Genomic DNA, 15065 nt, shown 5'->3' with positions numbered 1-15065 from the left:
ATGGTAAATCTAATAAGCATAATAGTTCTAAGTCTACCCCTAAGGTTGAGGAAAATAAAGTAAAACTTTTAGTTATTGAGGTTACTGGCATGGATAGTTGTGAGAGAGGGTTTGGTTATGATCTCAAACAGTAATAGTCTTAGAGACTTGAAGGGTAAAATGTTGCACATGACATTTAGGTATTTAGGTAATAAACCAAAAATAATCAGAATATCACTATATTTTTTACTTAACGAAATACAACATCATAACAATATGGGGAATAATTTTGTTTACACTAGATCTCATAACATTGCCTTTATTGAATAATATTTTCTGCTTTATAATGGGGTTAGGTAACATTTTAAATAGTATTATAAAACTTGTACATCCTCCTTTCAGTGTCTCTTGGATATGTTTCTGTATGGTTGGATTTCCATCACTAATGTTACGATGTTCAACTGGGGAGACAAGTTGACAGGAAATGTGCCCAATACAACTGAAAGAATAATACAAAATCAGGCAATATTCACCACTAACACTAACTGTTTGAAAAATTGTCAGGAAATCTATAGACACAACTTTTGTCCTGTGTCTAAATTACCCCCTTTCTAAACATTTTTGAGAAAGTTGAAAGTTCACAACTTTTACATTCTTTGAGCTGAGCGCAATAATGTTTTTTCGGAAGAAAAATCACAGTATCAGTTGTGCCTTGGCAAATGTTATAGATGACATTGCATGGATGTTGGGTGGATCAGGTTTGTTTTGTGATCTATCTAAAGCTTTGATCATATGTACATCATATCTTACTTAAAATTATGAATATCTTCCTTTGTCACGATGAAATCAGGAACTTCTTCCGCGGTCAGCGGCGAAATCGTACCTTCGAGGTCATCGTAAAATCAAGGAAATATTAAGGTCACATTGGCCAGAAAACGGCAACATCATTTTCTCTTGTAATTATTGCCAAAATCATCTATTTTCAATTGAGCATCTAGGCAAGTGCTTTCAGTTAGTAGGCCTATTAGAAATAATTGTTACACCTGACCCGATCTAGGCCAGAATGTGTTATTGTTACATAAAATGTTTTTTTTTATAAAACAAATAAACTTTCAGACATAAATTCTTTTAGAGTTTTTCTTTTACTCTTCTAATATCCGAACTTTTCGCCGTTCTGACCATGGCCCGGTCCCGTTTTTCGTATAGCCAAAATTAGTTGTAAAAAGTAAAGAAGCGTAAAAATTTAGGATGGCTAGTATCAAGCTGCAGTTGACATATGATGGCTTATGAAAACTCCATGTTAGTAGGTATGCGTTGATGTCTAAAAAGTAACTAAATGATAATGATTGTCGAAAGTTCTTTCTCACCTGATCAGTTGCCACCTGCCATCACACATCTGTATTGATCTACCTGATCCCTTGATAGTGACGGACTCATATTCTCACCTGATCAGTTGCCATCTGCCATCACACATCTGTATTGATCTACCTGATCCCTTGATAGTGACGGACTCATATTCTCACCTTATCAGTTGCCACCTGCCATCACACATCTGTATTGATCTACCTGATCCCTTGATAGTGACGGACTCATATTCTCACCTGATCAGTTGCCTTCTGCCATCACACATCTGTATTGATCTACCTGATCCCTTGATAGTGACGGACTCATATTCTCACCTTATCAGTTGCCACCTGCCATCACACATCTGTATTGATCTACCTGATCCCTTGATAGTGACGGACTCATATTCTCACCTGATCAGTTGCCACCTGCCATCACACATCTGTATTGATCTACCTGATCCCTTGATAGTGACGGACTCATATTCTCACCTTATCAGTTGCCACCTGCCATCACACATCTGTATTGATCTACCTGATCCCTTGATAGTGACGGACTCATATTCTCACCTGATCAGTTGCCATCTGCCATCACACATCTGTATTGATCTACCTGATCCCTTGATAGTGACGGACTCATATTCTCAAGAGCTGACATCCAATGTTTCTGCATGACTTCTGTCACAGACATCCCATCAGTTGTTAAAGCCTCCAGCCCTGCCTGAAGAGAGTAACAAAAAAAATATACATATAGTAAAATCAACATTTAAAATTGTTATTTGGACCTACAAAAAATAACCTTGTTGCATAATTCAAGTGTTTATTGAGTTGAAATTAATTGTAAAATATTTACAAAGATCCAAACTATGCATTGGATGAACTGAAACTTCACAATGAATTCTTGAAGTATTTACAAAATAGTTTTGAAAACCTGTAAATTAGACTTTTAACATGTTATTTTAACTTCTAAATGATAGTTAAAAATTAATTTTTACCCATCCATAGCAAACTCTGATATGTTAAGAGCACAAAAGCACACAATCATTGAAAACTAATTAGTTTTAGAAAGTTGAGAGCTTGTAGAATAGAGGCATGTTTAATCTCAAACTATATTTCAATCCATATAATCCATCTTGAATTGAACTTCAGGTTGCTGGGTAGAACCAAGGCCCCACTAGAAGAACAGGCCATGCTGCAGCGTGGGCAGCGCAACACTACGTCACATTGGTGGATAGTTGTACTAAACTCTTACCATTAAAATCTGACAAACAGGCAGGTTATTTACCTAAAACATATGGGATATGGCAATGAATCTATCCACTAGTGTGACGTCATGGATCCCGCAGCATGGCCTGTTTTCCTAGTGGGACCTTGGTAGAACCCACTTAATTAACAAACAAACATATGACAAACAACGACAAACAGACATACTTTTAGATACTATATGTATATAGATTATCTTCTAACTCTAAATATAGTTGTTGTTCAACAAAATACACTAAACCTGTAAACACACTAAAATTGTTGAAAAGCACGTTTTTACATGCATCAGCGCTTCTAAAATCACAATAATAGGAAGCATAGTAAATGTTCACCATTTAACTAAATAAAAAAAAGAAACTTTTATCTTATCCTAAAAGCGGAGCAATTGAATTTTGTTTGTAAAATTGATTACGCATGTGTAACTACTAACTATTTCATAAGGCAGACTTGAGAACCAATCTTCCCCGCTCTGTGTTCCCTTCCCGATGGGTATAGCGACTAGTACAATATAAAACCTAATTGGAAATGGTGCTTCTACTAAAATACATTGAATTCAACAGCTATTCCAACTCAATAAAAATTAAAATGACTTACCTCCTTACATAACTGAGCAAGATCTGCTCCAGAGAATAAGTCTGTTTTTTCAGCCATAACCGACAAATCCACATCATTTGCAAGGGGCGTTCTGTAAAAACAGATTTATTCAATTAGTATGCATGTTGATACAATCTAGTGTATCAAGTTTAAATTTTAATGTCAGTACTAATTCAGTCCTGCAACAAAAAGTTTACTCAGTTTGATGGTTTTATCGATTGGTGTTGTTGGCAATATTTATCCACAAAGAAAATGGAACAATCAACTGGTCATTGGAACAACGTTTAGGGACCAATTCACATATTTGTCATTCCTAGGAAATATGCAAGGGCCTATATAAAATACAGTCAAACAAAAAAAGAAGAACTTATTTCAGTAAATTTTAAAGAAAAACACCTTTTTGGGTTTAATTTGATTCAGGATTTTCTTGAGGTGTGGTTAGTTCCAGTCAGTATTTTCGCTGTGATTACAAGTGACAATGATGTTCTGCACTTGTGTGAGATGTTGCAGACTACACCGCTTTTGCAGGAGACAATGATCTCTTTGCTATTGCGAGAGATGTACATGATTTGGCCAAAGTGAAGAAGAATGTAAAAATCCTGTCCAATCCCAAACTGAAAGTCCAATCTTGCCCATCCCTTATAATGACTACTGTAACATTTTCATTTAAATCATAAACGATGAACAGATATTTTTGATCTTAAAAAATGTGTTGCATTTGATTTTGACCTTTGCTAGTAATTTTGTACGTTGTTTTTGATGGTTCAAAATTTTCATAAATATTGTAGAGTCAAGTAAGTATATTGCAAACATTCTTGAAAGAGAATTTTGAATTTTATACAGCCTAAGAAATAAATTCACAAACCAGTGATGTTTTTATATTTTCCCAAACTGAAAAAGAAACGTATGAAGAAGTAGTATTATATTTTACCTTTTTGTGAGTATTTTTAAGATTTCCAACCGCTGGTTGGCATCAGGGGGGCCAACGTAGACGATTCTATCAAATCGCCCAGGTCGAGTTAGTGCTGGATCCAACACGTCGGGCCTGTTTGTTGCTGCCACTACAATCACTCCAGCCTATCGTAAAACAGGGAAATTACACAATATATCCTGAGAGTTGTTAATAACCTCACTAGTAGATGTACTATGATCTGAAGATGAAAGTTAAACGAAGATAAACATATTAATAACATTAATGTTATTACTTTTTTATACAATTAATAAATGATTAATAACTAATTTCAATTAGAATGAACTAAAATTTTTTGGCTCCACTCGTCTTGCGGGCCTTACTACTCGCCGGTTTCCGTTGCCGTTTCCCGCTCACTGGTTCGCAGGCCCCCTCGGATCCCGGGCCCCCCTGCATTGTGGGCCCTTCTGTTACGCCACTGTATTTATGTCCTACAGTATTTACGTTGTGAGGATAATTGTGATAGTCATTTCATCATGTAGATTTAAACCTTATCAATTATGGATGTGTGTTGTACCAAGCAGTATGTGTTGTACAATTAATCACTTACTTGAGTTGTCCCAATGTCCAATCTAACACCGATCCCATCCATTTCTGTCAGAAAAGCGGTAAGTATCCTTTCTTGTGAGCCTCTTTCTCGATTCCCGCGGCAACCAACCAAGGCATCTAAAATACAGAAGTTTATGTGAGCTGACATCTACGGCACCAAAAATCAGACCTTGAGAATAACAGTTACATTGTGTTATAAAACAAATTATTATTTGTGGTAAGTTAATAATTAGATATATTTTATTTGAACCATAAGAAAACATGAAATTATGAGCAAAGAATTACTGATGACCTAAACAGGGTTAGGTCCCAGTTAGTTAGGAATATCGGAACTCTACTGTTGTGTCAAATAATGATTAATTAAAAAAAATTCTATTGGATTTATTTTTCTGGAAAGTGTATTTTCTTTCTTTAGTAAATCTATCAGCAAAAGTTTATCATTTGATACATTTTTTCCAATCTGTGAGAAAATCAGTGATGAAATATGTAAACTATTTAATCAGAGGTGAAAAATGGAGATTTAAGCTAACCAATTTCGTCGATGAACAGTATAGCAGGTGCGCCAATACGAGCTCTATGGAACAACTCTGAGACAGTTCTCTCAGCATCGCCAACATAGGGTGAGTAAATTTCAGCAGCCGACACTGCAAGGAAGGTTGTGTTGGTAGCGGAAGCAACAGCTCGCACTAAACTGGTTTTGGCACATCCTGGCGGGCCATACAGCAACACCCCTGAAACATCACCAACTAGTTGCAATGGACTGCAGTTTAAACTGTGCAGTGTGCAGGATAGGCAAGCTGGGTTTATGACTTGTGGTTAGACCTTGCAAATTAGGAGTTGTGCTGGAGTTGTTCCGAGCGATTAAATAAAACACCTTTGGCAAATCAAGTGTTCAGTCGGCCAAGAGGACTAGAGAAAGTGTTTGACACTGTCTATGGGTTTAACTCTTATGTAAAGATTTCTAAGAGGAAAGTTTTGGATAAAAGTGATTTCCAGTCAAAAGGTTTTACATTTTATTCTCAATTCTGTGGATAGAATTAGTGTTTGGTTTTGAAATAATAGAATGAATTAAGTTGTGTAGGAACGTGAATCGTTTGGAGACATTTGATTTATAGTTTGAGCTGACAACAGGACAGTTCTGTTAGTTTATTTGAACTGTAATATAAAGCTATGTCAATGGTTAGGTTAAGTGTGGCCTTATACCGAAGAGCTAATTTGTTAGTATTGCATACTTATTTTTTTTAGCTTTTGTTAGATTGCATCATCAATTGACAGCTATATCCATATTATACAACTCCTGTTTGTAGCGGTCACATAGATTATCGTTTCTTTAAGTGCTACTTTCCTGTGAGTTTGTGAACGTTATCCTTTATGATAGTTGAGTGAGGTTTGTTGCATATAACATTCAACTTAACTGTTTGTGCTATCCTTGCAAATTCTACCTAAGCTATATTGAAATGGTAGATGTGTGGCTAAGAAAATTCAGATAATCGTAGAATGAATGAGACCAAGAAAAAGACAGAAGATAGAAGAAAGTGGATAGGTTAGAGTGAAGATGGTCATAAAGAGGATGACACCTGGTGGAGGAAGAGGAACTGTGAGAGGAAAAGTAAATATGGAGAACGTTCCAGAAATAGAGATGGGAAACGCCGTTACTTTGCAATAATAGTTAGGAAAGTATTGTCTTTGGGGGTTTTTTTTTAGGTAAAATAATACTATTAGTTTTGTCACCCATTACAAACTATTTTATTACAGCCGGTCGCTGATAACAGAAAGACATACTCAGCCTTCAGCAGTTCCAACGACCATGCAAAAATAATATGGTAAGTTATTACCAAGGTAATATAACATGTGACACATCAGTAATACAATAGCCTCCTCTGATACAAAGCCGTGTGGAAACCACCCACTGGCCAGCATATTGCCATGGTAATAACAAACAATCAGGCCAAGACTTGGGGTTGCCAAGAAGAAATAGATTTTTTCTGAAAGTATTGCCACAAGATTTTACACACCTTTAGGCTGAGGTAGGCCCATCCGCTGAAAGGCCTCGGCGTGTTCCAGAGGCCACTGTATAGCCTGCAGTAAGCTTAGCTTGACCTTGTCTACTCCACCAAGTTCATCTAGTGAGCCTTCCCCAGTCAAGGGTGCCACAACACCCAGCTGGCCTCGTAAACAGCTGGGGCGGAGCTGCCCTACACAGGTGCGCCAACACGGCAGAATTTCTGCTTCTATATCACTAAATCAGAGCAAAAAGGGTGGTTAGATGTGTTATTTCTCATACAACATTTCTAAATAATTAAAAGATAGATTAATAAAAAAATAAAAAACGGAGCTTGGTTGAAACAAAAATTAAAAACCGAGGCTAACTTGCCTTTTTTCCTAACACTTAACCGTGATGGTTCATAGAACCATTTACTGTGAAAGAACAAACAATAAATTTGTCGAGCAAACAAGATGCTTTTGGTGCACCAAGGTGTGTAAGAAAAAGGTGAGTGAGGAACGAGGGTTGAATGGATGAGATGATGGTATTGTAACTTACTATGATCAGTGTTTTTTTTCAGCCAGGACCATTTTATCAAAAGCCCAATGATCAAGGAAAGCTGGGTTCAAACAATCAAAAAAGCTTCTGAATTATCTCAGGATCAAATAAGCGACTATTGGAGTAAAGATTTATACTATTTATTTCAGTTTAAGGTTAAGAATTGTCAACAGAAACATTCTTAATCCTCAGCTCATTTTTACTTTCTCACTTATACATATTATATAGGGAAAGTCTTGTATTTGTCTAAAGTTTTAAGTTTGACTTGTTGGTGGAAATATCAGTCTTGGGCCTCTCTGAACCCATAAAACTGGTGTTGGAGGTGATGCCTGTGTGTGTGAGTGGAAATGTGAATGTGTGACAAACAAATTAGCTAGAGTGTGTTAGCCTAGTGGTTAACGCCACACCACTGGATTTAGTGCAGGAGGGGCGGTTTGATTTCCAGCATATATTTGCCCAAAATGCTTCTGGCTTACAAAACACACACTTACTGGCTCATTATCATTCCTTGTTTTTCCATGAGCCGAGCAACATTTGCAGCTAACAGCGCGAGATCAGCTCCAACAAAGCCGGGAGTCCACCGAGCGACTCGGTCACTCACAGAGTCGCTCATTCCCATTTGACGAGTTACAGCACTTACAATACTGGCTCTCTCCACCTCCGAGCTGACTCCGATGTGAATCTGCAAAGAGTGTTAATTGAGATGGATAAACACATTCTCTAACTTGATATATTATTACGTGGGCAAAACCTCATGCTTCCGCTTCCCCTGGGGTTTGCTTACAGCTAATCAGGAGACATAGCCCTAGTATTAAATTTAAACACCTAAGCCTACTTACAAATTAACTTTACTTACAACAAACAAATTACGTAAAGTAAATAGGAGAAACGTCTTATAACACTTAAAACATATATTTGCGCTTAATACTGTTACTCACAAGACGGTAAATACACAAAAAAGATGGTAAGTGGTTTCACAAAATTCACAAAGAAAATACAAATTTGGATGGCATTGCTACACCAACATCTGGACACAAACAAAAGGTGTGCAGAAAAATCCTAGATTCAGAAAATAACTGTGAAGTTTAGTCAGTTAATAAAGCCTAACTCCTATCTTGGCTCAAGTTTCCCAAGTTTATCATTTATTTATACCTGGGGACCAAGCTTTTCTTGGGGAAAATCATTAGTATACTCTGAGAGCAATCTTTGGTCAATGTCATTTGCTTAGTTTTCTTTTGCAGTATATTTATAACAAGTAAAATCAGGGCGCTGTGCCAGGGGAGCTGTGGAAGGTAAAACAATCTAACAACATTACAGATTAAAATCCCGCCCAAGGCATCACCTTTGGGGAAGCCCTGTCCTGAATCACAAACAGCATCAGATTCAAAATGTTGGAGTAATTTTTACACTGAAATAATTCCTTACAAAGCTATAAGATATTAGAAATTTTTCCCTAATAGTAGGCTAATTTACCTCGTGGTCAAATCGGCCTGGTCTACGGACGGCAGGATCCAGCAGTTGAGGGCGGCTGGAAGTACCGACAACAATCAAGCCAGCTGTTGAGTTGACAGTTTCCAGTAGAGCAAACAGCTGATTTGACAGTCTATCAATAAACAGAAGCTATAAATAAAATATGTTGATAAAAAAAAAACAGCTGTGGTGAGTTGTTTAGAAATTTCTCAACCATGAATATTTCTCTTTTACTACATTATTTTCATGCAAGTTACAAATGATTTTTAACAAGTTGCCTTTTTAAGATCAAGTATGACATGGTCAAAAGTCTTCATGATCTTATTTTGTACCAAGTACTCGGTCATAAAATCACTACAAGAAACAAAAACAAATTGTTATTAGAGTTTCTGTCAGTTTAAAGATTAAAAGCAGACATAAATCCTTGAGAGATTACTTTCATGGCAAATCATCCATTTTTTAGAATCTAACAGTCTTTTGTCTGGTGTTCAGTTTGGCTTTCGAAAAGGCCGTTCAACCACAGATGCAGTGTTAATGTATATTCAAGATACTTTGGATGCGATGGAGTTGAAAAAGAGTGTTTGCTCCAAGTTCTTTGATCTCTCAAGGGCTTTTGACACTGTGTCACATCAATTGTTGTTTAGAAAACTGAGATTTTTAGGTTTTAGTGATAGCGCAGTTGCATTGATGGAATCATATCTATGTGGTAGAAGTCAGGCAGTGTTCTTTGACGGTGTTCTGTCGGATTTGGTGGAGAATCATCATGGCGTTCCGCAAGGGTCGATCTTAGGACCTTTGTTATTTATTATTTATGTCAATGATATGCCTTATAATTTAATAATGATTGTGTTTCTTGTTATATGTATGCTGATGATGTGTGTCTAAATTTTAAAACTCATAAGGACTTGCAGAATGGAATCACTGTTGGCTCTGTTAATACAATGGTAGACTGGTGTAATGTTAACAAACTATCTTTAAATTTAAATAAAACACAAGACCTGAAAATTTCTTATGCTAACACAGATTCTCATCAACAACCTGTTAAATTTTTAGGTATCTTAATTCAAAGCAACTTGAAGTGGGAATCACATATAGAATTTGTAGCTGTTAAGATATCCAAAGGTATGTTTATATTAAGAAAACTAAAAAATGTTGTTTCAATGGAAGTTCTGCTTACTGTTTACTATAGCTACATACACTGTCATCTTACCTATGGTACCATTCTTTGGGCTAATTGTGGTTATGTAAAATCTTTATTTGTGTTGCAGAAGAGAGCTCTTAGATTAATTGCTGGTGTTCCACCGAAAACTCATTGTAAGCCTATTTTTAGTCGTTTATCTGTCATGCCTCTTAATTGTATATATATTTTTCACTGTCTTATGTATTGTAAAAAGAACTTAAACACTTTGTCTTCCCACTGTGATGTCCATAGTTATAAGACCAGAAACTGTGCTAAACTAAGAAATTATTACTGTACTTATAGTGTTACTCAAAAAAGCTTTAAATATTCCTCGATTAAGTTATTCAATCATCTACCATATTATATTCAAGAGTTACCATTAGATAAATTTAAAATAGCTGTTAAGAATTTGTTATTGAAATACTGTTTTTATGACTTAGATGAATATTTTGACAATTGGTTTGACCTTTGAAATGTTTTATTAATTTACATATTGACGCAGCCTATACAGCATTGTATGATTTTTGTACATTGTTGTCTTGGAATAAAGATTAATTGATTTGATTTGATTTGATAAAGGTTCTAGAGTAATACCTGATTATGTGGCCATCGGAACTTCCATCTCGACGACCACACAAACATTCAACTTGATCCAACAGCAAGATACAGCCTACAACAAAAACATACAACAACAACATAACAAAAAATATCACAATAAGAATTTAGCTTTAAATGGAAAATGTTAGAGGATTGAGAAAATACCTACTATGTATGGTCGCCATTTCATTGAACTGTATTAGTGTTGTTTCTATACCTGAAGGCAATTCTCAGTACTTATGAGTATCAGTAGAGGGAACCAATGAACCAATGTTGGTACCAGTACTTACTTAAGTACCAAAAGAGTACAGTCTAATGATTGTGGATATTTATAGGCATGCACTGTGGATGCGATACTCCCTGGTGTGGATTAACATCCGCGCTAGTGAGTACTACGGGGGACTAACCCCAGTACTATCCTGATAATTAGACCAATTTGTTGATTACAAGGAGAAAATGTGGTTCAAATTCCACTATAAACTGTAGGTCCCTTAGTTGCCATTGGCTGTATGGACTATTAATCAACAGCTGTGTCTAAGGAATATGTCGGCCTTAGTCACTAACAAGAGTACAAGATCACGCCACTCATCCTACTCATATTTGGGTTAAAATACGCACATAGAGGCGTCCAATCTTAATAATTGATCGAAATCGATCACCACTTACCATCTTTTCCCTATTCATTCTATTTACCTACCGTCTTGTGAGTAAACAGTAAAGGCCTAAGTGTAAATATATTTATTACAAGTGTTATTTGACATATATTTGTACATTCAGGCAATTAAAAAAAAGCATGATGTTTATGAACAACCTACCAGATGACTCTTGGGCGAGAAGTCGACATTCCTCAAATACTTTGGAGAGAGCCCTCTCAGCTTCCCCTGGCAAAGGCGAGTTCAGTTCTGGACCCACCACAGTCTTTATAACCATCCCACAATCTCTGGCCACCTTTCGGACCATAGCAGTCTTGCCACAGCCCGACGGACCAACAATCAATACCTGGAAAACAGTGTCGGTATATATAATCGTAGATAACCACTCTTCCCATGACTTTTAAACATATATATATGATGTTTAAAAAGTAAAAAAGATTTCAACTCAAAAGTTTCCAATGAGACACTGCCTGAAATTATAGACCTTCCATTGTTATTTATATCACAGCGAGTATCAACCTAGGCACAGAGAAATATGGTTCTAACAGAGCTATCTTAGGGCCGAATAACTATTGATTCAAATGGGATCACTCACACCAATTTCTTTTCTTAACTCCTTACAGCAAAAACTAGAGTTTTACAGGCTAAACCTTGAATTGAAGAAGAACTGTAGAGCCATAATACCTAAAACAATTTATTGAGCACACGCAGTCAATTTATTAGATGCAGCAATATTAATTTAGGTAAACGTAAATCTAACTTTTTGTACTTCCGTTTACCAACTTAGAACAAAATTACCCTATACCTGAAGGCAATTCTCAGTACTAATGAGTACCAGTAGAGGGAACCAATGAACCAATGCATAATATAAACAGTAGCCCTGCATAAGGGTTCAGTTCTGCAGAGACCCTACAGTAGGCCTACATTATTGCACATGAAACATTGTATTTTCATATGATTATGGCCTACTGATTTGAATTGAATATAAACATTCTATAGGGTCTTCTTAAGAAGATTCTTTTTATCTGTGCTGTGGTGGTTAGGTTAATTTAACTATGATAACAAAAAAGTGAATTTATAAAAACAAAAGTTAATGGTCATATAAGTTAAGTACCTACTTACTTTTAGCATAGAAAAATGGAATAAATATAGACTGTCAAAGGAAGCTTCCGGCGCCCACCTAGGAGTGCCGTGTAGGTACGGCGCACACCGCTGCAGGCAAGGAGCGCAGGAGCCGTATGCTACCAGCAGACGCTGCAGCTGTGTGTGCCGTAACTACATGACACTCCTAGTGGTGGGCGCCGGAACATATGCTAACCGCAGCACTGCTGTCGGTCTATTCAATCTATTTGTTTATGGTTTTAGTCTTCAATAATACCGTATGGCTTTTTCTTACCTGTTTGTAAACTGAATGATGCTGCACATTGCTTTTTGAGGCTGACTTAACTAAATTAGTTAATGTTTGTAAATGATGATCAAGCCCTCCAAGAAAAGGTAATTCATCACCACAAGTAAACAGTTGATAAAATGTTGTATTGCTCATTAACTGTTTAATTTTTACCTTTGAATTGCTGACTATTCGTCCAAAATTCTCATTTCCAATACTTTCTATCAAAATGTATTCTATTTCTGTATCAAAAACAGATTTAACACAATCTAAAGTCAGTAGTGCTCCCCTTTTTAACACAAATAGCTTCAAGAGATTTTTCACTAAATCACATAATTTAGCACATGATGGTTTCCACTTCTTAACATCTGAAGGAGTGTTGAAAACAACTGATACATGCACTGTTTTTATATTTTCCACTGAATCTAAAATATTAATATCTGGTATTTGTACAGTACTTGTACCTATAGGACTCGGCTTTTTTAGAGGATACAAACCGGTGTTATTAGATTCATTATAAAAACTAACACTTTTATTGATAGTACAATACGATAAATGGAGCATTTTTTTGGGAAATATTTGACATAAATAATTAATGCCATTTGAATCTTTTATGACCGCAAACTTTCCTTTGCTGGATTGTAGTACAGAGTGATCATTTAGGCCTATGCAGAATTTTTGTAAATTAAAAAGAGTACTTTTCTCTGGTAAAACGGTCATCATATTTTCCATTGCAGTTAAGTATAAATGACCTGGAACACACACGCACAAACATAGTTTTTAGAAATAGGTCTACGGTACATTAAATTTAATTATAAGTTAAGTTAAGAGAGCATAATAGACTAAGTAGACTCTATATAGCATTTGCTCTTAAAATATTTACCGAAATTACTTTTCACTAATTTAACTAGAATATGAATACGGCTGTTTAATAGTTCTTAAAAGGGTTTTAGCACGAACAATTATAAATAAGTAGTTAAGTTACAAGATGACAAAGGTGGTGAATAGATATACCAGTAACTAAAGGGGTAGCTTAATGTCTTTTGTAGGTTTAAGATCTAAAAATTAGACTGCCTTTAAAAAATTGGACCCGGAGACGTGCTTACATTCACATCCCAACACATATAAGTAGGCCTAGCCTATAGGCTAATTCAAACCATGGCTTTAAAATTACAGAAAATGATTTTTGTTGGTGTTTAAACTTACTTAAGTTAGTGGCATTTTAAACGAAACAATCGCAAACACTTAAGTTAAGGGAAGGTGAGGGTCTTTTTCAGAAAAGGGCCGCCACTATTTAAACTGTGGAAAACCCACATTTGAGGTTAGTTTATAGCTTTACTCTCACGTATTTTTACTGAACAGAGATCATCACAAAAACTCAAAACTTAACTGAACTGAATTTAGTTAATAACATTTATGCACAAGTTATTATGGTTGCTAACATTATTTCCTACCTAATTATTTTATTTGTTATCAAACTACAACCATCAAAACAGGAGTGAGATAGTCTAGATTATCTGGCAACCTCAACTTGCAAAATGTAAACAAAATTAGTCAAATTTAAAAGTTTTTCTAATAATGACCAGAAAAAGGCGAAATTCCTACCAAAATAGCCCTAGCGTTGAAGCATGCAAATTGTAACACAAATACAAACCTTTATAGACGTTAATTAAAATATTTATATTATAACCTGAAATGTTGAGTTATCTAAGTCATTTCTAAATCCATAAGGATAGGCTAACCTAAAAATAAAATCTTAACAACCCCAACCCATCTTAAAATCTTGAGCAATCACTATTTAATCAGTTCAAACTTCAATGGGATGGGAATAGGATTGCGTTGCGTTGCGACTTGCGAAGTTGCGATTGACAATAATATTTACTACGTAAGAACGATCCAACATTGACAGTGGAGTGGGAAGAAGAAGAAGTAAAGAAATGTGCTACACTTTTACAGGTGATGCTACCTATGAGCAAAGCTACGGACTACCTACTCAACTTCAAGAATAAGAATCCTCAGTTTCGTACGATGAATGGCCGGAACTCGTGGCGTAGTTCTGTAATCCAGCTACTTGGAGGCCGGATGTTTGGATCCTAACATGCCCCGGGGCTGATTTCTCGCCTCTTAAATTACCCACTTACGTCCGCCCCACTGGGCCCGCCAAGCCTGGAGGGTAGGGGAGCTAAAGACACGTAATGGTGTCCTAGGGGATAATCGGCTACACGGCCACAACCGATAGTCCCGCTGTGCCTCAGTATTCGCTCTGGCACCGGTCTAACGACTGATACGGTGACCCGTCGCAGACGTGGGTGGGTTAACAGAGTGAGAATAGGTCTAGGCGCTGTTGGGAGACACTCATCCACATTTTTCAACAAATAAAACTCCTCAGACTTTTTAAAACAGATTTTATAAGTAATTTGCAAATTACTGCATACAGTAGTGAGAATAATAAACATCGATCCATTACAGAATGTATTCATAGTTTTAATAAATTAAATCTTTAACTATTACTGAAAGTAGACATGTTATATAATTCAA

The 15065-nt window shown here is 36.2% G+C and overlaps 1 protein-coding gene across 2 annotated transcripts; it reads right to left on the bottom strand.

Moving 5' to 3' along the window:
- Positions 1-282: 282 nt before the first annotated feature.
- LOC129000161 (ribosome biogenesis protein SPATA5L1-like) lies at positions 283-14315 on the bottom strand. 2 transcript variants are annotated; one of them, XM_054427100.1, is made up of 14 exons: positions 14182-14315; positions 12702-13279; positions 11303-11486; positions 10485-10560; positions 8714-8843; positions 7732-7922; positions 6714-6937; positions 5229-5429; positions 4700-4815; positions 4111-4256; positions 3180-3270; positions 1936-2043; positions 1347-1389; positions 283-478 (listed from the first exon to the last, which is right to left on the bottom strand). In XM_054427100.1, the coding sequence occupies exons 2-13, from the start codon at positions 13257-13259 to the stop codon at positions 1351-1353; spliced, it is 2064 nt and encodes a 687-aa protein (XP_054283075.1). In that variant the 5' UTR covers positions 13260-13279; positions 14182-14315; the 3' UTR covers positions 283-478; positions 1347-1350. The 2 variants fall into 2 exon arrangements, with proteins under 2 accessions (XP_054283075.1, XP_054283074.1); XM_054427099.1 differs by having other exon boundaries at positions 12537-13279; positions 14182-14307.
- Between the last annotated feature and the right edge of the window lie 750 nt (positions 14316-15065).

This window comes from Macrosteles quadrilineatus, unplaced genomic scaffold (genome assembly GCF_028750875.1).
Source record: "Macrosteles quadrilineatus isolate MER2022 unplaced genomic scaffold, UCM_ALF_1.0 Scaffold_8__2_contigs__length_117827958, whole genome shotgun sequence".
NCBI classification, from domain to species: domain Eukaryota; kingdom Metazoa; phylum Arthropoda; class Insecta; order Hemiptera; family Cicadellidae; genus Macrosteles; species Macrosteles quadrilineatus.
This window is presented reverse-complemented; position numbering and strand designations above follow the sequence as displayed.

Bases quoted from the DNA above. Each gene is read 5' to 3' on its own strand.
- LOC129000161 (XM_054427099.1), bottom strand. From the start codon at position 13,259: ATGGAAAATATGATGACCGTTTTACCAGAGAAAAGTACTCTTTTTAAT. The intron at 11,487-12,536 runs GTAAGAAAAAGC...ACTGTTTTCCAG, and splicing joins ATCATTCAGTTTACAAACAG to GTATTGATTGTTGGTCCGTC. The intron at 1,390-1,935 runs GTAGATCAATAC...TCAAGGGATCAG, and splicing joins CGTCACTATCAAGGGATCAG to GTAGATCAATACAGATGTGT.